This window comes from Octopus bimaculoides, chromosome 7, assembly GCF_046866305.1.
Source record: "Octopus bimaculoides isolate indiv1 chromosome 7, ASM4686630v1, whole genome shotgun sequence".
Taxonomy (NCBI): Eukaryota; Metazoa; Mollusca; class Cephalopoda; order Octopoda; family Octopodidae; genus Octopus; species Octopus bimaculoides.
The window spans coordinates 37,178,519-37,203,098 of NC_142934.1; the positions used below are offsets into that span (position 1 = coordinate 37,178,519).

At 37.4% G+C, this 24,580-nt stretch overlaps 1 protein-coding gene and 1 pseudogene across 5 annotated transcripts in view; one reads left to right on the forward strand and one right to left on the reverse strand.

The window, feature by feature from the left end:
- LOC106869668 (putative 3',5'-cyclic phosphodiesterase pde-5) overlaps positions 1–24,580 on the forward strand; it is a 362,634-nt gene that overhangs the window by 151,068 nt on the left and 186,986 nt on the right. For all 5 annotated transcript variants that reach the window (XM_052969509.2, XM_052969510.2, XM_089355202.1 and 2 more), the window contains one exon: positions 19,055–19,148. In XM_052969509.2, the coding sequence (XP_052825469.1) occupies positions 19,055–19,148 (94 nt within the window). The remainder of the gene's footprint in view (positions 1–19,054; positions 19,149–24,580) is intronic.
- On the reverse strand, positions 6,864–9,092 carry LOC149134663 (uncharacterized; annotated as a pseudogene).

Genomic DNA, 24,580 nt, shown 5'->3' on the forward strand with positions numbered 1-24,580 from the left:
GCATTGAATCATCCCATAAATAATGTGGTTGTTTTATACTTTTATTTTTTTAAATAAAAAATAAACAAAGTTCTTTTTTAATCTAAAATATATTCAGCTTCATTTTCTACAATGCCCTTCCATCTATCTGGTAGACTTGCAAGACACCTCTTCCAAAATTCTCTTGTCCATGATGAAAAATACTCCTCTAGTATACAAAATTCATATTTTTTCTGTCCAAATGATTTTGAAGACTGCAGAATAAACGATAATCATATGGGGCAATGTCCAGCAAATATTGTGGGTGGGTCATCGTTTCCCATTCAAACTGCTCCAGCCTTTGGAATGTCATCCTTGTTGTATGTGGCCAAGTATTATCCTAATGGAAGAAAACCTTTCGTCTTGAAATCAAAAATTGTAATTTTTCTTCTAGCACTGACTTAAGCTGCTCAAGCTGCTTGCAGCCGGTCTCCTTTCTTATTGTTTGGTTTGGGTTTAAAAGTTCAAAGTGGATTAAACTATCTATCTATGTGGATGCGCGTGCACACACACACACATAAATATACACAAATATACAACGGTCTTCTTTCAGTATCCGGGTTCAAAATCCACTCACAAGGCTTTGGTGGGCCTATATATATATATATATATATATATATATATATATATATATATATATATATATATATATATATATATATATATACATACATATATATATATATTAAACATAAATTAAAAACAGAACACAAAAGATATCGTGGTACACGTGTTTCAAACTTTACACACAATCTGTTTTTAATTTCTGTTTGATATATTCTCTCACCTCTGCCACTATCTGACATATACAGGTGCTTACACTTATCAAGTATTCCCTAAGCCAGACTCCGCCAGGTATGTATCCAGCCCATTTACGTGTAACATTCCTTCAATGAACACTAAACTCCGCTTGCGAAGACCTGTTGGGGCAAGCGAAAGCGAAATCATGATGGCACCTGTACCAGTGGAGCACTAAGAGCACTGTCCGCGCGTGATAGTTGCCAGAGCACCAGCTGTCTGGCTTCCACACCGGTGGCACGTAAATAGCAACATTTGAGCATGATCGTTACCAACGTCGCCTTCCTGGCACTTGAGCCAGTGGCACGTGAAAAGACATTCGAGCGAGATTGTTGCCAGTACCGCTGGACTGGCTCCTGTGCAGGTGGCATGTAAAATACACCATTTTGAGTGTGGCCGTTGCCAGTACTGCCTGACTGGCCTTCGTGCTGGTGGCACGTAAAAGCACCTACTACACTCTGAGTGGTTGGCGTTAGGAAGGGCATCCAGCTGTAGAAACTCTGCCAAATCAGATTGGAGCCTGGTGTAGCCACCTGGTCCACCAGTCCTCAGTCAAATCGTCCAACCCATGCTAGCATGGAAAGCGGACGTTAAACGATGATGATGATGATGATGACATACATACACACACACACATACATAGTTGAAAATATGTGTAAAAAAATATAAAAAGTGGAAGAGAAATGCCTTCATTTCATATAGTTTAATATCTTTTTATAAATATATACATATTATATGGATGTCGTGAAATCCAGCCAGTTTTTACTATTCAAATTAGCTTTTCAAAGGACATTTTACAGTAATCAGTTCTCGTGACAAAGGGGTTTTGTCATTTTTGATGTTTGAAGAATTAGAAGAATGAGTTTAGAGAGTGAACCAAGGGAAGCAACAGGTGACAAGGGGGACAACTGGCTCCTCAGTAGAATTTTTTTAAATGGTCAAAGTTGTATATTGAGATGTGGTCTGTACTTTTGTACAAACAGGTTTTCCTTATTTAGGTGTTCTTGTACTGAGATTGAATCTTTGCATTGGTATAATGGGAAGATATGAAAATTTGGCATTTTTTTGCTTGCGCATCTGTCGATGTGTCCACTTAGTGCTATCTACCTGTATTGAGGGAAACAAATCTATTCTTTATGTAGCGTGACTGTGTCTCAAAGTAAGGCTCGTTTGGCCCACATAATTGTGACCACAACCTGAGCAGGTTAGGACATAGGTTAGGACATGCTTCTGGGAAGCACATGTGAAGTTGGTCTTAATTGAGAATTTTTGTCCTTGTTGGAAGGTGAATTCTGAGCCTTCAGTTAGGTATGGGCATTTTGGTGTGTTTAGGATGGCATGAACTGAAAAGGAGATACTGTTTTGAGTCTGTTGGTTTGTAGTAAATACCAGTTGCAATTTGGTTGTTGGACTTTATTAAGATCAAAATGTCCAGAAATGGGAGCTGTTCCTTGCTATATTCCATTGTAAATTGGATGTTGGTGTTTATATTGTTCAGTGTGGATTTAAAATCCAGGAGTTTATCATAGGTTTCATTCCAGATGATAAAACACTCGACTAGGTACCTTTTCCAGTTTTTACTTATATACTGGTGGAATGGGGTCCCAAATTTTTGGAGCGAAAGTTCATATAGGGTAGATTCAAAGAAACCCATTATTAGGTTCACAAGGACAGGCGTTGTTTTCATTCCCATCGCAATACCACATTTTTGGTGGTAGTATGTTGTATCGAATAGGAAGTAATTGTTTTGTAGGATGAACTTCAGGAATTCAATGACAAAAGTCTGGTTTATGTGGTCCGGGAAAATTTCAGGGCATTTTTCTAACCAGAATTTTCTTGCCTCTATTCCATAGTCATGTGGAATGTTAGTGTAGAGGTTGATGACATCAAAGGAGACTAATAGAGCTTCTTCGGTGGTGGTTTTTGGTAGATGCTCTAGCATGTCCAGATCGTCTCTAATGAAACTTTTAATGTATTTGAGGAACATTTTCGTAAGAGGAGTTATTTTCTAGTATGAACAATGCTAGGGTTTTATAGTATTCTGTGTCCATCACAACTGCAGCACTACCTTTGTCTGCTTCTTTGATTGTCAGGTCTTTGTTGTTTTCTAACTGTAGTAGGTGCTTCCATTGTATGTTAGGTACAATTTTTGGTTTATAGATAGTGTGAGGAAAATTCTGGTTGCAGAAGTCGTCTAGTGTTTTATTCCTTCCTTTGGGTGGTAGGTAATTACTTTTGTTTTTCACTAGTGATTCATCATCGTTGTTGTAGTTGGTTAGTGCTTCTGTCAATCGAAGTTTTCTATAGAATTCTACAATATTATCTTTAATTTCATTGGCGTTGGGTCTACGTGGAGTGGGTGTAAATTTTAAACCTTTAGCAAAAATATGGATTTTTGTTGTGGAGAGATAAATTATTTTGGGTTTCTCCAGTAAAATATGTTCCAATGCATGTCACTGTGTCTCTCTCCTCTGTCTAAAAAACGTTGTTTGTTGTAATTAGGTTGGAGGGGGTTCTCAGTGTTAGGGTTGCTATTGAGGGAGTATTGTTGTGTAGGTGAGTTGGTTGTGATTATGTGGTGTGGGTGTTTATGTTGGAATGAGTTGTAGGGGTGTTTGGTCCTGTATGGGATGCTGTGAAGTTGTTCTCTTTGTCTGGGTGAGGGAGTTGTAGTTCCAAAAATTGAATTCCTATGTTGAGAAGTAGGTAGGATCCCCTGTCTGTTTCTAGCTGTTGGAGGAAAAGAATTGAAATAATAATTATTATTATTATTATTTTTCCTAGTCCTGGGGTGTTTCTTTAGTGAAAACCAGTTGGATTTCACAACATCCATATAATATGTATATATTTATAAAAAGATATTAAACTATATGAAACGAAGGCATTTCTCTTCCACTTTTTATATGTTTTTTCACACATATTTTCAACTCATAATTTTGCCACGTGGTGTATGCTGAATCTTCAGTTTCTTTACACCTTGTAAATTTTTATATTGCTATATATATATATATATATATATATATATATATATATATATATATATATATATATATACATATATATATATATATATATATATATATATACATACATACATATACATATGTATATACATATATATATATATATATATATATATATATCTCCTCAACCTCCACAATGACTCATTACATAACCTCCACATAATAAAACAAAGGCTAACTAGCCCAACAGAATTGCCTCTTCTTGTATTTGTTGCTCCATTCTTCACATATATATATAAATACATATATATATATATATATATATATATATATATATATATATATATATATATATAAATAAATATATATATGAATGAATAAATGTATATATGAATAAATAGATAAATATATATATGTGTAAAGGTAAATATATATATGTAAATGTAAATATATATAATATAAATATAAATATATATATATATAAATGGATAGATATATGAATACATAGATATATATATAAATAAAGTTATATATAAATAAATAAATAAATAAATATATATATATATATATATATATATATATATATATATATATATATAAATATATATATGAATAAATATATATATATATAAATATATATATGAATAAATAAATAAATATATCGAGATAGTTGCCAGTGCCCCTAGACTGGCTCATGTGCGGGTGACACATGAAATGCAACATTTTGGGCGTGACCGTTGCCAGTGCCGCCTGGCTGGCCTTCGTGGGATTTTCGAGCGAGATCGTTACCAGTGCCCCTGGACTGGCTCTTGTGAGGGTGAGATCGTTGCAGGTGCCCCCTGGACTGGCTCATTTGAGGGCGACACATGAAACCTTTCGAGCGAGATCGTTGCCAGTGTCCCTGGGCTGGCTCTTGTGCGGATGACACATAAAATTTTTCGAGCGAGATTGTTGCCAGTGACCCTGAACTGGCTCTTGTGCAGGGCCGTCGTAGGATTTTCGAGCGAGATCGTTGCCAGTGCCCCTGGACTGGCTCTTGTGCGGGTGACACATGAATTTTTTTTTTTTTTTTTCCGAGCGTGGCCGTTGCCAGTACCGCCTGACTGGCCTTCGTGCGGGTGACACGTAAAAGCACCCACTACACTCTCTGAGTGGTTGGCGTTAGGAAGGGCATCCAGCTGTAGAAACTCTGCCAAATCAGATTGGAGCCTGGTGTAGCCATCTGGTTTCACCAGTCCTCAGTCAAATCGTCCAACCCATGCTCGCATGGAAAGCGGACGTTAAACAATGACAACGACATATATATATATATATATATATATACACATATATAAATATATATAGATAGATATATACATATATGAATATATATATATATATATATATATATATATATATATATATGTATATATATATATATATATATATACATACATATATATATATATATATATATACATACATTTTTTCTTCTTACATATATATACATCTATATAATAAAAATATTAATATTTCTAAGTCTCTCTAAAGGAGACTACGGCAGCGGTACTGGATATTAATAGTTATCGCCAAGCCAACATGGCAGTCCAAAAAATAGGACGAATGCTGCCGTTGATTAGCTCCAAGAAGCCATCATCGCCTCTAGCTAGCTATGTGACACATGAATCTGTGTCCATTATAACCTTCGAACAGGGGAGGTCAGCTGCTTCCCCTTGCTAGTCTGGTATCTACAGACTAGTTTTGAGGTATTGCCTCTTATCAATGTAGAGCAGCCAAACCCAGCAGGCGTCGCTTAAATCTTTATTACGATCATAATAATTTATATACAGAAAAGACAATACAGGACAAATAAATACAAAAATGTTAATATGAGTTCGAGTGAGCGTTAGGATAAAAATTTACATATATAATTAAATTTGGATAACTTTAAACTAGAACTTTAAACTAAGACTTAAAGAAAAAGACACAAAGAAACAAAAGAGAATGCAAAGTTTAAAAGATCAAACCTGGTAACCAATAAGGCCCAGCAGCTAACTTTTCCTTTTATCGATGATTAAGCTGGGTTCCTGACACCCACCTTTCTCATCACATCCTTCCATCATTTTTATATTCTTTCAGCTTCCTCTCCAACCTCATCTTGCTTTTCAGATGATATCTGAAGTATGATAGCAAACCGGGGCCAGAGCTGAAGGACCCTGTCACTAATCCTTCCATTCTAGTCCTCCAAACACACTCTTTCAATACTGCAACCATACAATAAAAACATGCCTCACCTTCCTTTGAAAGTCCAGTTGGTGGTATCATCTTCATTATGGATCCAGCTGATAGCTGTACTCATCCCAGATGTGACAACACATGTTCTACATAAATTATCGAACTTGAAAGTTCCCAACAATGTACAAAAGCGTGCTGGACAGTTTCACTGTCCAACTCACAACTTGGCCATGTCGGTGGCACTGCCATTCCGTGCCGAGATAACTTATCATGAACAGGTAAAGCGTTCCTGTAACACTGCCAAGCCAGGGATTTTTGGTAATTATCCAAATACCCCGGCCTGAAGGTTTTCTGGAACAGGTTGGTCAGTTGGTTCTCATCGAACCCCAGAGCCCCTCCTAGGACATCGTCATTTTTTGCCTCTACCAGCCCTCTATAGAATACCGAGGTGGTATTTCCGCAGCCAGCTTTGTCTGCCCTGTGGATTAGCTTCCCCATGCTCGAGCAGACCGCTCTCCCTGAACCGAGCGAAATGCTGGTGAAAAGCCTTTTGCATCTCCTCCTGTCCATAGATCTTGCGTCCTCGTTCGTCGGTTAAAGACTTAATACAGGACTTCTTGCCTTTCCTCCTCACGACATGCCTATCTGGTTACGTTAATTCCTTCTCATTTCCCTGCATGTAATTTAGCTCTGACTCTGCAACCTTCGTGCTTGGCGTTGAGGTGACGATACAAGACCGTTCTCGCCACTAACACTCTAGATGCGGAGCCAGATTCCAATGCCTCGTCTAATGGACTCTAAACAGATGGCTCTTTTGAGGGCGTGCCACCATCTATTATTAATGATGGTGCCACATAATGCCCTCTGAACTAACTCCTTGATCTGGGCATGGAAAGCTTCACAAGTCAAAATAGACTTATTCATTTTCCAGTACCCGGTCCCTGTCTATGACACTTATCTACATGCACCACACACGTCACAAGCTTGTGATCAGTGTAAGGTACAATACAGAATTGTGGACAGCTAACAGTATCCTTATCTAGGTCCTTAACGAATACTCTATCTAAGTGCGATCTGCATGAGCCATCATTATTACTCCAAGTCCACTGTGGAACATTTGGCTCACTCAGTTGGTAACGGTCTACTAGCCCCTTGAGGCAAGGATTTCCCTTCTTATCAGTCGAGCCCACACTATCGACCTGTGCATCAAGAATAGTGTTGAAGTCCCCTACCATTACTACTGTTTTTGATGCCACCAGAAAGTGCTCCAGGTTCCGGTAAAAACCCGCCTGCTTACACTCTATAGGAGCATAGACAGCTACCAACCTGAAGGACTGCTTATTCACATGAGTCACATCCAGGACAACCAGCCTACCTTCTGGGTCCAGAAAGACAGTTCTAGCCTGTAAGTTCAAGTTCTTCTTGATAAGGACTGCCACGCCTGCACCTCCTCCTCAGCTAGGAGAAGTGAATTTCTTGTAACCATTCAGAAGAGACGAGAACGCTTGAGGTCCCTTCATCTTGGACTCGGTTACAATAACCATATCTGTTCTATGTGTTGTGAGGTCATTCAGGAAACGAGCCTGTTTCCATCTCGACCCCATTCCACGCACATTTAAACAGCCTAACACCGAAGAAAAAGAAAATATTTACCTACGGTTGTGAGAGGGAGCACGGCAGTTTGTGTCTGCCTGCTTCCTCAGCACTGCCCTTAGCTGCTGGGCTCTTCACCGGCGTTGCCACCGGGCTCTGGGTTGGTGTGGCTGCCAGACTGATGATAAGCTTTCCAGATATCACCTCCTGGATGACATCCTTGATTAATTGTTCTTTAATGATTTCTTGGAAGAGTTTTTCTTTCCACTCCTCCTCACCAATCTTTACATATCTCACATCTACTTCACTGTCTGTTTTAAAAGATTTAATTCGATGGTGAGCCTTAATTAGGCGAACCACCTCATTTTTGGCATTGAAAGCCACGATTCTGTCAGTATTTTTTAGTCCTTTTAACGTTGGTAGGTGGGGGATGGCAAAATGTTGACTTATCAACGTAGTGCCAGCAGGGGTGGGATTGGGGGATCTTTTTGCGTTGTTCGTCTTTATATTATTATTAATTTTCTTTTTTGTTTGGGATGGGGAGTCCGGGGTGTTTGGTTTTTTTTTTCTTTTATGTGTTACAGTCTTGTATTCCATTTCTTCTTTTTCTATTGTTTGTTTTTTTCCTCCTCCTTTTCATTTTTATTTTGTTTTTCATTCTGTTTCTTTTCCTCCTTTCGATTTTCGGTTTGTTTTTTTTCCGAGTTTTCTTTAGTTGTTGCTGTTTTATCTGGCTTATTATTCTCTGTGTTTTTCACAGCGTTTTGGGGAGGGGCATTAAAACACCTTGGCTTACGTCCCTCCACCGATACTCAAATAGTATGCCCCTCCTCCACGAAGACTCTATCTGGTAAATTTTCCAGGGTTAAATTGTTGGCCTGAATTACCATTTCAAGGCCTTGACCTTTCCAGTTCATCACCTCTTTCTTCCTCATGCTCAATATTGATAGTTTTCCTTCTACATCAAAAATTATTGCTGTTGCTACCCACATTACTTCAAAACCCACGAGTATATCTTCTACAGTGATTTTAGCCGTTCTGCTGCCTAAGTATGTGGGCAGCAGCATGATTTGTTCATTTTTTAAAGTTTGTGTTGAAATTTCTTTCGCTACGCTAGCCGACTCGAAATGAGCTTCTATTGTAGCACTTCTCACTCATCAGCTAACATAGCGAATCTTGTTCCATATTGGTGCCAAGCACCATTCGACTGTTTCATTTTTTACTTCCACTATTTTTTTCTCTTTTATATTATATACTTTATAAATTAGTCTTTTCTCGTATGGCTTGTATGGTTTCAGGGGGCAGTACCAGTCTTGTCTCCTCACCAGATTTCTGTATTAATTTTCTGAACTGGAAGAGTTTGTCCATTGCTACTTCCAGTTCAATGATGTTACCGCCTACAGCATCCGAGAAGCTTTGTTTAGCTTGGGTGTCCTTTTGTATATCAAGATTTTTGCCTTCTCCCATCTCGGGAAAATCTGATTTTGAAGTTAAATCAAACTCCATTCCAGAACGAGAAACTTGTCACAAATGACAAAGAAAAAGAGTTTTTCAAAATAACCTATAAAGGTTAACAGTTTACAAAAAAACAGAAATTTTCTGCCCTGTAGGGTGAAAATAACTGTAAAACAGTTCACAAATAACAGCCAATTATTAACAAAAGGTGAACTCACTTAACAACGGTAGCAACAATCAAGATATAGAATAAAGAGCAATAATAATTCCCGAAGCAAATCCAGCAGGTGTCGCTACTGACCATCTGTACGAAGGATTATTTATCTAAATTCAGTGGAATACATCCACTGGTTTTCAAAAATAGAAATATTAATATTTCTATTTTTGAAAACCAGTGGATGTATTCCACTGAATTTAGGTAAATAATCTCTTGTACAGACAGTCAGTAGCGATGCCTGCTGGGTTCGGCTGTTCTACATTGATAAGAGGCAATAACTTGAAACTAGTCTGTAGATGCCAGACCAACAAGGAGAAGTGACTAACCTCCCCTGTTCGAAGGTTATAATGGACACAGATTCGTGTGCCACATAGCTAGCTAGAGGTGATGATGGCCTCTTGGAGCTAATCAATGGCAGCATTCATCCTATTTTTTGTACTGCCATGTTGGATTTGTGATAACTATTAATATACATCTATACATTTACATCTATACATATACATTTATAAATATACATATATGCATATGCATCTATACATATATATCTGTACATATACATGTATACATATACATCCATACATATACATATATGTATACATACATATATGTGCAGATATATATACACATATATACATGCATATATATATATATATATATATATATATATATATATATATATATATGTATATATTGGGTTGTCTGGAAAGTTCGTGCCGATTTATAGTAGCTTACCTTTTGTCTTATTTGCAATGAAACCACTTCAATTCTGGGAAGAGGTTATTTTGAAGTTAAAGGAACGATAGAGACGCATTGTGCAACAAAATGATTCATATTTGGTTGATTAAAAATGTAATGGCAAGTATTTATTGACTTTTTCTTCCCTTTAAAAATCAGCACGAACTTTCCGGACAACCCAATATATGCATGTATATATGTAATGTGAGATAATAGTTTCAGTATTAATAGTTTCATTATGTATATATTATATACATGGTGAAAGTATTAATAGTGAAAGTATTAAAACTGAAATTATTATCTCAAATTACAATAGAGATGTTATTGCTTCATTTTTAACACATAATACTGAAACAGTATAAGAGATTGCTCTAGGCTCACATTAGGCAAAAAGTTGAAAATTTTTTTGGCCCATGAATCCTAAGTAGTGTATGTGTAAAATTTGAATGAAATCAGTTGGGTAGTTCTCGGGTTTTAGTGATGCACACATACAGACAGACAGACACACATTCTCAGTTTTATATATATATATATATATATATATATGTATATACACATACACACATATATATACACACAGCTCAATGGATAAGACACTGGGGATTGTGGGTTCAAGTTCCATTGAAAGTTTATGCTATTTTTAAGGCAGTGCTCCAGCATGGCCACAGTCAAATGACTGAAACATGTAAAGGAGTAAAAGAATATATATATATATATATATATATATATATATATAGAGAGAGAGAGAGAGAGAGAGAGAGAGAGACATATATATATATATTAATTTATGTATATATTGATATTATCTTGGTTGAAAAACTTTGATAATGCAAGTATGTTAATAGTTACCAGGGTAGCAAAAATCACACAAAAAAACTGGGATATTATACTCGGTTAATGGGTAGAAATTCCATGTTAAAGTGATGTATTTTGAGTTGATATAAAGAATAATAATAAATGGACCAAAACGCATATAATCAATAAGTTCCTTTAATTCCTACATATGTTTCAAAAATTATATGCACTCTACCCCAAAGAAGTAAGAGATGCTGGTATATACACATAATTTCATCGTCAGGGAACCATATTACAAATGCAAGACTTGCACTGAATGCTAAAGTTACGTACGAGTAATAATACTATATAGCTAAGTTAAATGACTGTTAGAAACAAGATCGCTAGTTTACAGGGAGCTGATTAGGGAGAGAGGCTAACAACTCTATACTAAGAGTTTAAATTAAAGGAAGACATCATGAACTGCAGAAAAATCTAAAAGTTAATAATAATGGTAATAAAAATCTTTTTTTGTAAATCGAAGGAGAAAGGGAGAGAATCCAATGAATTCTTTATATACTACTCATTGTGTAAATAAATGTTTATGAGGAAGGAAAATTAAAGATGGATTGTAAATATAATTAACCATTAATGTTGTATCATATTAAGTTACGGTAATTAGCCTAAATAAATGGCAATACAAGGTACAAAACTATAAATAATAAGAATAAACATGCTTACGATAACAAAATCGATAGTATATCTTAATATATAAAGCTGAAGTTGTGTGTCTGTGTGAAGCCTTTTTAAAAGTTTATAGAAATCCACATTTTCCATTTTTTCGTAAAATTTTTTACATCAATAGAATTTTCTCGATGTGAACTTTCCAGTGCAGTAATTAGATTTTTTAAAATTCCGTTTACTTTGTGTGATTTAAGGGAGATTTGGCTGTTGTTTCTAGCAACTTTTATATTTCTTCCCTTCTACCTGGAACAGCGTTCTTACACACGCGCTCAACAGAGAGAGAAAGTGATACATACAACGTCATAGATTAAACTTTCTTCTCAGTATTCTTTACTTATTTTTCATAACATTGATACGTAAAAACACACACACAACCACACATACGTAATCTGTGACAACAACATACACATTGCTCCCGTTCTCTATCTCCCCCTCTTCCTCTCTCGCTCTCTCAAACGTATACACGTGCAAGTAAACACAATCATTCACGTTCGTCAATGTGGCACAACTACAGAGTTGTACCCACCGACTTTGGAAGGCCATAACTTTCAGAAAAATTAATATTTTTTAATGAAATTTTCTATGCATATATTATTTATTATGTAGATTCCGAATATACAAAAGTGTTCGGTGAAAGTATTTTGGGAGAGGGGTGGGTTACAATTTTCGGAAATTCCACTTAAATTCCTCTTAACTTCCAGGAAAATGAATATCTTTTTGTGAAATTTTCTACAAATATACCTTGATGTATGTACATTTCGAGCATGTAGGAATCTTGAAGGAAACAACTGCAGGTTATTTTTGAGAAGTGTTCCCCACTCGGTGGTGTTTCGGAGCAAGTCGTCCATATTTGTTTCATTTTTCTCTATTATGTGCGTAAGTGCATTCATAGATTTCTAATGAAGTAATAGGCAGTGAAGAGAAGCCGTCATAAGAAAACTTTTAACTACCTCTATTCCTTTCTCCCCCCTCTCTCTACCTCTTCCTCTCTCGTTCTCTCAAATGCATACACGTGCAAGTACACAATAATTCAGTAAAATATAACTCATGTTCGTCAATGATTTGTAAACATACCACGATTTTCACTAGGGTGTTAGGGTTAGGGTTTAATGTTAGGGTTACGGTTAGGGTTAGGGTTAGGATTAGTGTTACGGTTACGATTTTATGGTCAGGGTTAGGGTTTTACGGTTAGGGTTAGGGTTTAGGGTTAGTGTTAGGGTTAGTGATAGGATTAGGTTTAGGATTAGGGTTGGGTAATCGTGCGGGTGTTAATCTGAATAAATTACAGATATGTGAAAAGTACCGACCCTGCCATCTATTATAACTTTTGTTGTTCTGTTTAATATATACATAGATTATGCCTCCAAAGAAGAGAGTTTGCTGGGGAAAGACAGCAACCGGTTTAAAATGACAGCAACAGACTGCAGCAATTCACCACATTCCAGAAGCTACTTTAAACATAATGCAAAATGGTGCATCAACATCTTCTTCCAATCTGATAGAATTCTGGCAAAACTGTGTAGCAACAGATCGCCAGCAATTGCTTCATCACAAATTGCCGTCCTAGCTCCTGTGAAAAGGGATTGCCCTACTATGTATAATCAGGGCAGTGCAAAAAGTTGTTTTGCACAAGCATTTCTATAGCCAATTAGACGGATGAAATTTACATACGCTTAATAATGTTACACAAAACAGCCTTCAGACTTTCCCTATTAATTTCATCGTCTTTTGAATTATGAACATATTTACATCATAAGGGTTTTTTCGTTGTAAGGCTTTCTTTTTTAGTTGATTTTCACCTAGCAAGACTTATCGTAGATGGCGTAATAAGTCACACCCGGACAAGGTCGGGTTATACTGCTAGTACGTAAATATATATAAGTATACTTAAAACTCTACGAATATAACTTTTCGGGGGTTAAGCTTGCTGTACAAATAATTCAAATGGAGGCAAAGTAAGTGGAAAACTAGAGGAACATAATCAATAACCATATACAAAATCAAATATATATGTGTGTATATTCTTCCACGTTAATAAAATCAATATAAAAATTCTAAATAATATAAGTATAAAAATAAGTATAAGAACACGTAAATATATAAAAATATATAAATCAAATACAGAAATAAAAATACAGATATAAAATACATGTAAATGGATAAACATCGATATGAGATAACACGCAGTGAATTTTAAATTCACAAGATACAATATAAAGGAGTAAAAATTTACAAGTTACAATACTATGGTGTAATGAAAAGTTTGATATGATAAAGCATTAAAAAGATGTACTAAAATACGAGGATAATATTCAAAAGAGACAAAAGTTCCATCTACGGGCTGTTTCTGAGACATGCCAAATAAAATGATATATATTTTATATTTTAAAAAAAAAACACTCTCCTCAAGGTTTTTACATGATGCTAAAAATACAATTACATACCATGGTATGTAATTGTCTGTGTATTTCTCTATTTTGTTTTCTTTGTATTTTCCCGGAATCATTGGGAATTTTTTTTTTCCATTGAATGAATTCCTGTGACCTCTTAATAAGCTACAAAACTCTTTTTGGGTCCAAAAACCAGGGTGAGGTGAGGTGGAAGCCTCGGAAATTTTACCCACTCCCAACATTTTACAGAAATAAATTTTCCAGAGTGTGAATTGTATGGTTTGTTATTAAATATATATATATATATATATATATATATATATATATATATATATATAAGCAATGTTAATTCTCTAAATGAAGTATTAACAGTAACTGCACGATAAAGTGTAGTATATTGCCACTTAAGTGTGGCTGACCCCTAGGGGTGGATGTTACTGTTGCTTTTAGCCCCAGGAGGACATCTCCTCCAGCTGGCTTATCGACACACGACTGTGTCCTGTTTGCCAAGGGAGTTATCCCTCTCACCTCGACCAGCAGCACGAACGTATCCGGATTTCAGGGTTATTTCCCTTCGTCGGCGTTCGACAGCTGATGACCTTGGTGAGAGAGACAAAAACCTGGCAAACCTTATATCTTCTTTTCCAGTGACATTCTTCACTGATATTGAAAAGGTGAAAACAAGCAATGTTAATTCTCTAAATGAAGTATTAACAGTAACTGCACGATAAAGTGTAGTATATATATATATATACATATATATATATAGTAGAGAATGTGACATATTGTGTGTGTGTGTGTGTATATATATATATATATATGAGACAGAATCGTGATGTCGTAGGAGAGAAATGTGTCTGCATGGATGATGGTTCACTTGCACTAAACGAGGTTGCAAAGAGAGAGGTTTGGAGATGCCACTATGAAAAGTTGGGAGAAAGAGAGTCTGCCGAATGTCGACCAAACAGAGGGACCAGCTATCCACGTTGACAGTAAATTGGTAGATAAAGCAATTGAGAGTATGAAGACAAAGAAAGCCCCCAGCCCATCAGGAATCACTGCAGAGATGCTCAAAATATCTGGCAGTGTCGGCTATAGCCTAGTCACCTGTATAGTTAACCAGGTGATACACGAAGGAGTCATACCCAATGACTGGTATAGCAGCACCATAGTCAACTGCTATAAAGCTAAAGGTGACACTTTAGATACAAATAATTACAGAGGTATCAAGTTGTTGGATCAGGTACTGAAGGTCAGGGAAAGGGTCATAGCCCAACTAATTAGGGAGAGAGTCAGCTTAGATGAGATGCAGTTTGGATTTGTGCTAGGGAAAAGCACCACTGATGCTATATTTCTGGTAAGACAGCTGCAGGAAAAATATCTTGCAAAAGATAAACCTCTGTATCTGGCTTTCGTTGACATGAAGAATGCCTTTGACAGGGTCCCCCGATCCCTTATCTGGTGGTCAATGAGGAAACTAGGAATAGAAGAATGGTTAGTAAGAGCTGTGCGAACCATGTGTGGGGACGTTGTCAGTAAAGTGAGGGTTAGCAATGAGTACAGTGAAGAATTCCATGAAGGTTCAGTCCTCAGCCCCCTCCTATTTATCATAGTCCTCCAGGCAATAACAGAGGAATTCAAGACAGGATGCCCCTGGGAGCTCCTCTATGCTGATGACCTTGCTCTAATTGCTGAGTCAGTATCAGAACTAGAGGAGAGGTTTCAGGTGTGGAAGTAAGGATTAGAATCAAAGGGCCTTAGAGTCAACCTAGCTAAAACCAAAGTCCTAATAATTAGGAAGGCAGGCAAACCCCAAACCCCTTCAGGTAGATGGCCCTGCTCGATCTGTATAAAAGGTGTAGTAGAAACTCTATAAGATGTACCCAGTGTAAGCTATGGACACATAAGAGGTGCAGAAATATCAAAGAAAGGCTAACTAGCAAGATATGTTTTGTATGTGGCAGATGCTCAGAAGCAATAAACACTGAAAATGTGCAGAGAACAACTTCTGCTACATTCCAGAAAGAAAAACTAGAAGTAGTTGATAGCTTCCAAGTCAGTAGCAGAGGAGGGTGTGCTGAAAGTGTAACTGCTAGAAAAAGAATAGCCTGGGCAAAGTTCAGAGAGCTCTTACTTCTGCTGGTAACAAAGGCCTCTCACTCAGTGTAAAAAGCAGACTGTATGACGCATGTGTACAAACAGCCATGCTACATGGCAGGGAAACATGGACCGTGACTGCTGAGGACATCCATAAGCTCGCAAGAAATGAAGCCAGTATGCTCTGATGGATGTGTAATGTCAGTATGCTTACTCAACAGAGTGTAAGTACCTTGAGAGAAAAGTTGGACCTAAGAAGCATCAGATGTGGTGTGCAAGAGAGACGATTGCGCTGATATGGTCATGTGGTGAGAATAGATGAGGATAGCTGTGTGAAAAAGTGCCACACCCTAGCGGTGGAGGGAACCTGTGGAAGAGGTAAACCCAGGAAGACCTGGGATGAGGTGGTGAAGCACAACATTTGAACATTAGGCCTCACCGAGGCAGTGACTTGTGACCACGACCTTTGGAAATATGCTGTGCATGAGAAGACCCGGCAAGCCAAGTGAGACCACAACCCGTGGCCTTTGCCAGGGGTGTAACCAGCCCACTTATGCGTACCTTTCCTTCATTTGATACTAAACTCTGCTTGTGAAGACCTATTGAGGCAAGTGAAATCAAAATCAAAATCGAACCAAATTCGATGACTGGCACCCATGCCAGTGGAGCGCTAACAGCATCATCCGAGCATGATCATTGCCAGAGCAGCTGTCTGGTTTCCGTGCCGGTGGCATGTAAAAAACACCATTTGAGCATGATCGTTACCAGCATTGCCTTACTGGCACTTGTGCTGGTGGGATGTGAAAAAACATTCGAGCAAGGTCATTGCCAGTGCTGCTGGATTAGCTCCTGTGCAGGTGGCATGTAAAAAACACCATTTGAACGTGGCCGTTGCCTGTACCATCTGACTGTCCCTTGTGCTGGTGGCACGTAAAAGCACCCACTACACTCTCAGAGTGGTTGGCGTAAAAACTCTGTGAGATCAGATTGGAGCCTGGTGCAGCCATCCGGTTCGCCAGTCCTCAGTCAAGTTGTCCAACCCATGCTAGCATGGAAAGCGGACGTTAAATGATGATGATGATGATGATATATATATAATAGCGTGCAAGCCTTCAATACAGATCTCTGAGGCAACCTACTCCAATGCATATCTTCAATGCAGCCTTGACCGATACTACCCCAAGGGGGGGTTAGGTCTAGATCGGGATTAGTCGCTGCCTTTCAGAGGCTTCTGAGCCCCCTTTCGCTAGGTTAGCTTAGGCTTAGTTGTGATCTGAACATTACCTCTTCTGACACAGAGGATCAGGAGCCCTTTTGGGCATTCTATTTTCCTTGCTGGAAGGGCTCCCAACCCATGGGCCAAGTAGGGTTAGATGATGGGGGTGGTGGTTTCGAAAGGGCCAGCATGTGCAACCTAATCACATCTGCCGGTCAAACTCCCAACCCATGTATTCCCATCGCTACACTGGTGTTTGGTTAAGTCCTATTTGGGGTGAAAAATCAATAAAATGATTCCTTATGGGGTTTTCCATTCAATCAGGATGAAAAATCAATAAACCAATTCCTTATAGGATTTCTCGCTAAAATTGGCTACACCCCATTTTCAACCATAACTTTTACCAATTTTGATGTATTTTGTTCAAACTTGATGCCAGCGTTACTTAGGACTGATGGGATCTTTGAATGCTTTAAGTTCTCCAAAAAAACCCCCAAAAAACAATCAATGAGTGGAAACATCAATAAACCGATTCCTTATGGAATTTCCCAATCAAATTGTCTGCAACCCATTTTCAGCCAAACATTTACCAATTTCAATGGATTTCGCTCAAATTTGATGTCAGTGTTACTTAGTTTGGTTGGAAACAAAGTGCTTGATTAGCTTAATAATCCTAACTTAATCCCGGGCAACGGTAGTAACTTCTTAAAACCCAGAAAAATCATTACTGCAGAAACATATTGCTATGAAATTGCCAAAATGAATGAAAGATTGCGACTCCAGTTCCAGACTGGTCAACAGAAGAGGAGTTCATGACAATGCTTGACCACATGTTTCACCAATGATGTTGGAACTTGAGGGAACTTGGCTACAAAGTTCTTCCTCATTTAGCTTATTCCCCAGACCTTTCTCCTACCAACTATCACTATTTCAAGCACCTTGATGGTTTCCTGTGAAGGAAGGAATTCAAAAATCAAACCGATGCTGAAAGTGCAATCAAAGAGTTCATTAGCTCCAAAACTCCAGATTTTTATGCTACTGGAATAAACAAACTTGTAGCTCGTTGGTAAAAATGTGTTGATTGTAATGATACTGACTTTGATGAATAAAATTTTTGCATTGTTGAAATATACTGTGATGAATTTCATGTTTCAAAATGTTGCTTACTTTTTACGCAGCCTGATATTTAATAATTTAATTTATTCATGATTAAGATTGGATTCTTTTATATATATATATATATATATATATTCTACTCTTCCTGAAAAAATTAACATTTAATTAATTGATTTGCTGTCACACTATCTATATATACAAAACAGCTATGATATCCTCTTCTCAAATACAGAATTCAGTCTTTTTCTGCTGTTTTAACTCCACTTGAGAATTTATCAACCACTTAGTGCTATATGATCCATGTCAAGGTGTTTACAACCAGAACTTACTGGTTAACAAAATTTACCACCATCTACCCAGCATCACTTTGCTGTCTTGGGTCTGTATCTCATCTCTAAAAAGTTGGCTAATGACTACATACATACATGCAGCATGCATGCATACATACATACATTCATACATACATACATACATACATTCATACATACATACATACATATATACATATTAATGACCAAGATTTTAATGTTAATTTATAATTTGCAAGAAAACTAGCCGCATTTCAAAGCAGTTTATATAACAACAAATATGATTTACATTAACATCTTAGATATTGATTCCTGAAACATCTGTCTGCTAAAACTGAATATAGATATCAGCAGGGAAGGCACAATGCTAAATGTGTAAGTTATATATTGATTTATAGAACTTTATATATTTTCAGGAAGTTCAGTTTTCAAGCAGGAAATCATTGGTAGATGAAACATTATATTCGGTCATGACAGTACCAATTTGTGATGAGATTGGCCATTTAATTAGTAAGTACCAATAAAAATAGGTCATCTGCATAGAAATTGAGCCTGCCTTCAGGTATCAACGAACAAAGTTACTTGATATTTGGTGATAAGATGCATACAGAAATGAGTGGAATGAATGTTTTAATGCACTCCCAATTCCCTTAGTTTAAAGATGAGTTCAAAGCAACCAAATTCAATAAAGCTGAATTTTAACCTGACCAGTAAAATAGATAAATTCAGCTCTAGAAGGTGAAAAGACACTTCTTATTTTTAGATTGCTGCTAATGTACCATATAGCAAAAATCTTTACTGCATTGTATTATTACCTGCTGACTGCTAGGGAAGTTTGTAGGTTACTAAGGCTATGGAGTCAGTGTAACACTATTGACACAGTACAGATCATCAGTCTTGGTGATAGTCAGGCAGTACACAATCAGCTTAAACAAGTTACATTTCGTCTATATGGACATTTGCTTATATTTGCTAATTAAATTTTGGTTATTGGATTATTACTGTGTACTTTCATTACATATTACTTTTGTTTTAACTTGCTTATTCTTACATTTTTGTATTGTTTCTACAACTTTGAGCCTGCAATCTAACTGTATATAATAGATATTGAATGTATTACCTTTACTACCCCATCCACCAGAAGACAGTTGTAACTGCACAACTGGGAAAAAGTGTCCTTTGGATGGAAATTACGCTCACATTAATGTGGTGTATGAGTGTCTGGCAGCTACCAGTCCCACTAACAAATTTTACATCAGATTTACTACTAATCTGATGAAACACAAAATCTCAACTCATAGACTTACTTTTCTTAATGTTAAACTAATATCTTCTCCCTCAGTTGAACATATTCACTTACCCAGTTCCCAAAATATTAGCTTTGAAAATAAATTGTCTATTCTGGCTACAACCCAACCCTACAGAGGTAACAGAAAATTTTGTTAGCTCTGCTTCTGCAAGGCTTTAGAAATTCTCTTCATTGACAGGAAACAATTCCTTAATAAACACAATGATCAAATAAATAGCCAATTATAAACATAAAGTAAGATTCACATTCCAGAACTTTCTGAGAGAAAACAGATAACCTTACCAGATGTATTTTATGTAGAAGGAAAGGTAAAAATAAGAAAACTCTTACCTTCAGATGAATTCAGAACAGAGTATCCAGATTCACATCACAAGGATTAGCAGAACTTGTCAGACACACCTACATGTGTACACTACCCCAAACTACAACCCCTCTGAAATTCTCTCTACACATCTGTTCACCTCTGAATCTGTTCAGAGAAAAAGGCTGTTCAAATGTCCCACTTCTTGATGTGACATCATTTCCCCTTGCTTCTTCTCTTGATGTCACTCTTCCTCACATGCTTCTGTTCCTGATGTCTCCCTTCACTTCTCTATAAGTCATCCATCCATCTGGGTGGGTGACACTATCTTTGTGATCAACACATGGTCATGGTGCTAATCTTTCCCTCTCCTTCATCAGAGGAGCTAACAACCATACAAACATCCAGTCCACTAAATATATTATTCTGAGTATTAACTGCAGTCACCATTCCTTTCTCCCATTGAGTTGTGCACTGTGAATTTGGTGGCTTCACCCACACTTTGTTTCCAATTCGGACAGATGCAGACCCTTCCACTCCAGACTGCTGTGATGCCACCCTTTGGTATCTCCATTCATACTGGAATACAGCTCTTTGTGGAATTGACTCCCCAGCTTGTTCTACCAAAAAAACTGTTTCACAGCAGTCTGAAGTGGAAGGGTCTGCATCTGTTCAGATAGGAGCTAAAGTGTTGGTGAAGCCACCAAATGCACAGTGCACAACCCAATGAGAGAAAGTACAATTTCTGACCATGTGCAATCTCCAATACCAAAAGCATGGTCCATTTAACATCCATCTTTCTTCTCTCACCATACCCCAGTTTTCATTATTTGCTACCTATCTTTCCATCCTACAAATGTCCACCATCACCATTGTTGCAATATTACATCATTCTGCATTAACTCTTGCATCTTATCCACTAAGTTACCCACTGACATCATGTTTATATCCCGCAGCAGCTGCAACCTCACTGAGATGTGATTGGGGAATCTGGTCATAAAAGCCAGCTTCACAATCCACTCCATCACTCCACCAGTAAATATAACTAACTCAGTTAACTTCCTTATCTTTCTTACATAGTTATCAACTTACTTGCTTATCCATCTCACTCTCCCAAGCTAGGTGTAGGCTTTAAAAGTTCCTTCCATATACACATTTTTCAGTCACTCTTTGATCTTATTGACTTTTAGCTGATCCACTTCCTCCATCTCTAAATACAGGTTCAGCACACTTCCTTCTAAGTAAAGTGGGATATGACTAGCCATATTTTGAAGCCCTCTAACTTTGCCACGAGCTTCACCTTTTTTTATTCAGGTCACTATGTTACCTTTGCCAGAAAATAGTCTCAAAACATAATGACTAATAATGTCATATGTGAATAAATATAAGTTTGTTTTTGAAGCGCTGAAATGTATAGTAGTAAAAGTAGAAAGATATAATTTTTCAACTCATAAGTACTGATAGAACAGCATATATAGGACTCCTTACAGAGCAGGAAAATCTGTCAGCAACCAGCCATGGCTGGTTGCTGACAGATTTTCCTGCTCTGTAAGGATTTTATCCTATATATGCTGTTCTATAAGTACTTACATACTCACTTTTTCTTTTACTTGTTTCAGTCACTTGACTGTGGCCATGCTGGAGCACCACCTTTAGTCGAGTAAATCGACCCCAGGACTTATTCTTTGTAAGCCTAGTACTTATTCTATCAGTCTCTTTTGCCGAATTGCTAAGTTACGGGGATGTAAACACACCAGCATCAGTTGTCAAGCGATGTTGGGAGGACAAACACAGACACACAAGCATATATATACACATACATATACATATATACGACGAGCTTCTTTCAGTTTCCATCTACCAAATCCACACACAAGGCTTTGGTCGGCCCAAGGCTATAGTAGAAGACACTTGCCCAAGGTGTCATGCAGTGGGATGAACCCGGAACCATGTGGTTAGTAAGCAAGCTACTTACCACACAGCCACTCCTATGCCATGTTGAAAAAATATATCTTTATACTTGTATTATAATTACTAATCTTTACCCTTGTAGCCATTGTGAGTGTCGGCAGTAGAAAGGCAGGAGAGAAAAAGGAAATATATTCCAATAAATAAATAGTGAGCCAAAATAACAGGTGGAAGGAAGGACAAAAATAAGAATGCTCTTACCTTGAGATGTATTCAGAATAGAGTACCAGTTTCACTTCATAGGGATTAGCGGAACTCATTGGATATAAGTACAATACCCAAACCTCTAGCCAGAAATCCCTCCGAAATGCTTTCCACATGTCCATTTGCGTCTGAATCTGTTCTAAGAAAGAGGCTGTTCAAATTCCCCACTTCTTGACGGGATGTCTCTTCCTCTTGCTTCCAGTCCTGATATCTCCCTTCACTCCTCCACATTACATATTTTTTATTTTATTTTATTTTGTTATCTTTCCTCATATCTTCTATTTTAGCTGAATTGTATTGCATTCCGTTTTCCTGGAGTTATCTTATATTCCACCATTTTATTTATTCTTATACTTTTAGCTACCTTTATTTCATTTTATTCCATTTACTTTATTTTAAACTTCATTTAACCCTTTCTTTCCTTTCCCTTTTCCTCTTTTCTTTCCCCTTTGCCTTATTTGTTTTTATTATTCTTTTTTACTTCTGATGTTACCCTTATTTTAATGGACATAACCACTAAAAGTACCCCTAATAATACCCTCCTGCTTATATTAAATTACTTTTTTACAACTGAAATTTGAAATGGGAAAATGATTAAGAAAGTGCAATTTATATGGAGTAGCTTTGCATTAAAGATTGGAATCTTCAATTTCCTGTAATTCAGACAGCTTCATGGTCCCAGCAGACAAAATGGAAAAGATGTTACCCACAGGATGGTGAAGGAGATGTGCTGGAACAGCCACTCTGACTCATGGGGCTCACACTTGCAGATAACTATCTCCACCCTGATAATGGTAAGCAGGGTTATGGTCTAGGCGCCTCCACTGCTACAATCTTGATCATAAACCTATCGGAGAGTAACTGATACCTAGACAGTTTGCTTTTCTCTGCCAGACAAGCAGCAGAGCCTCGGCTGTTAGCTGAACACACCAAGTTGCCACTGGAGAAGGTGTCACAGCAGGTGGATTCCCAGATGAGGGGTCTACCACCATGGAACAGAAAAATTGTCTTACAATCAGGCCTTAGTCTAGCCTTCTGGTTTCAGCTGGGAAGGGAAGCCTGCAGCATCTAGGCCTTGCTTTATGGTTTTGTTAAGGGCAGCAGTGGGTGGAGGCTAAAAGAATTTACAGTGAATCTACAGCAGCAATCATAAGGCTCCCAGATCAGGAGGCCAAACCTCAGGGAAACGCTGATGCGCAAACAGTTGCTATCAAACTGAGTGCCAACTGTGAGTGATGGCACTGCATTGAGCCAAGGTCTGCTGTGAGGCTTGCAGCTGGTACTGGTCAAGTTGGCACACTAACTCATCTAAGATCATGCTACATTTCTTTTAAGAGGCACGGGTATCCACAGAGGAGGAAGAGAGATGGATGTCAGCAGAGTGCTGGCTGAGCTGGCCCCATGTTGTGTAGGCCATCTCACAATATTTTAATTGTTTAATGTCATTCTTATTCACTCATCCTCATTTCATCTTTCTTTTCTTCTTTATATCTTATTTCTTCATAACTTTATTTCACCTTTGCTAATAACAGCATTTCACATGCAGTTACAAGTATAGATCATGCCAATGGGTTATTGTTTTATTTCTATGTATGTGCAATTGACTAGTATATATACCTACAGACCTACATTCATGTCAACCTTGCCTTTTCATCATCCCTGGTGCCTAGACATTATTTCTAAGACCACAGAAAAATACATGCTGATTGATAAAACTTCTATTAATTCCTAGTTGACTCCTTCAACCCATTCCCTGTCCCTATGGCTTCACCTTTTCTACCTCCTCTTGCTTTCCTTCATTTTTATCTCCTTTCACTTCTTACCTTCTACCCCACCTCATGAACCATAGCTTTTATATGCCACCACAATTCCTTTATTTTTCTCTGGCATATACTTAAATTCCTGTTATCGCTCTTCTCCCCAATCACACAATTTTGATATATATTACCTACATCTACTCATTCATTTAGTTGACCTCTCATCTTCCTCTGATACAGTTCAATGTATCTCATATGTTTTGTTTTGTTTTTTTTCTCTTCCCTACACAATTATTCTCTCTACTTATTTTCCCTCTCTATAAGTAGTAGGTGAGCTGTTTTGATATAAACACTTAAGACTATATATAAAGAGTGAATTCTGAAATGTCTTAACTGAAGCAGA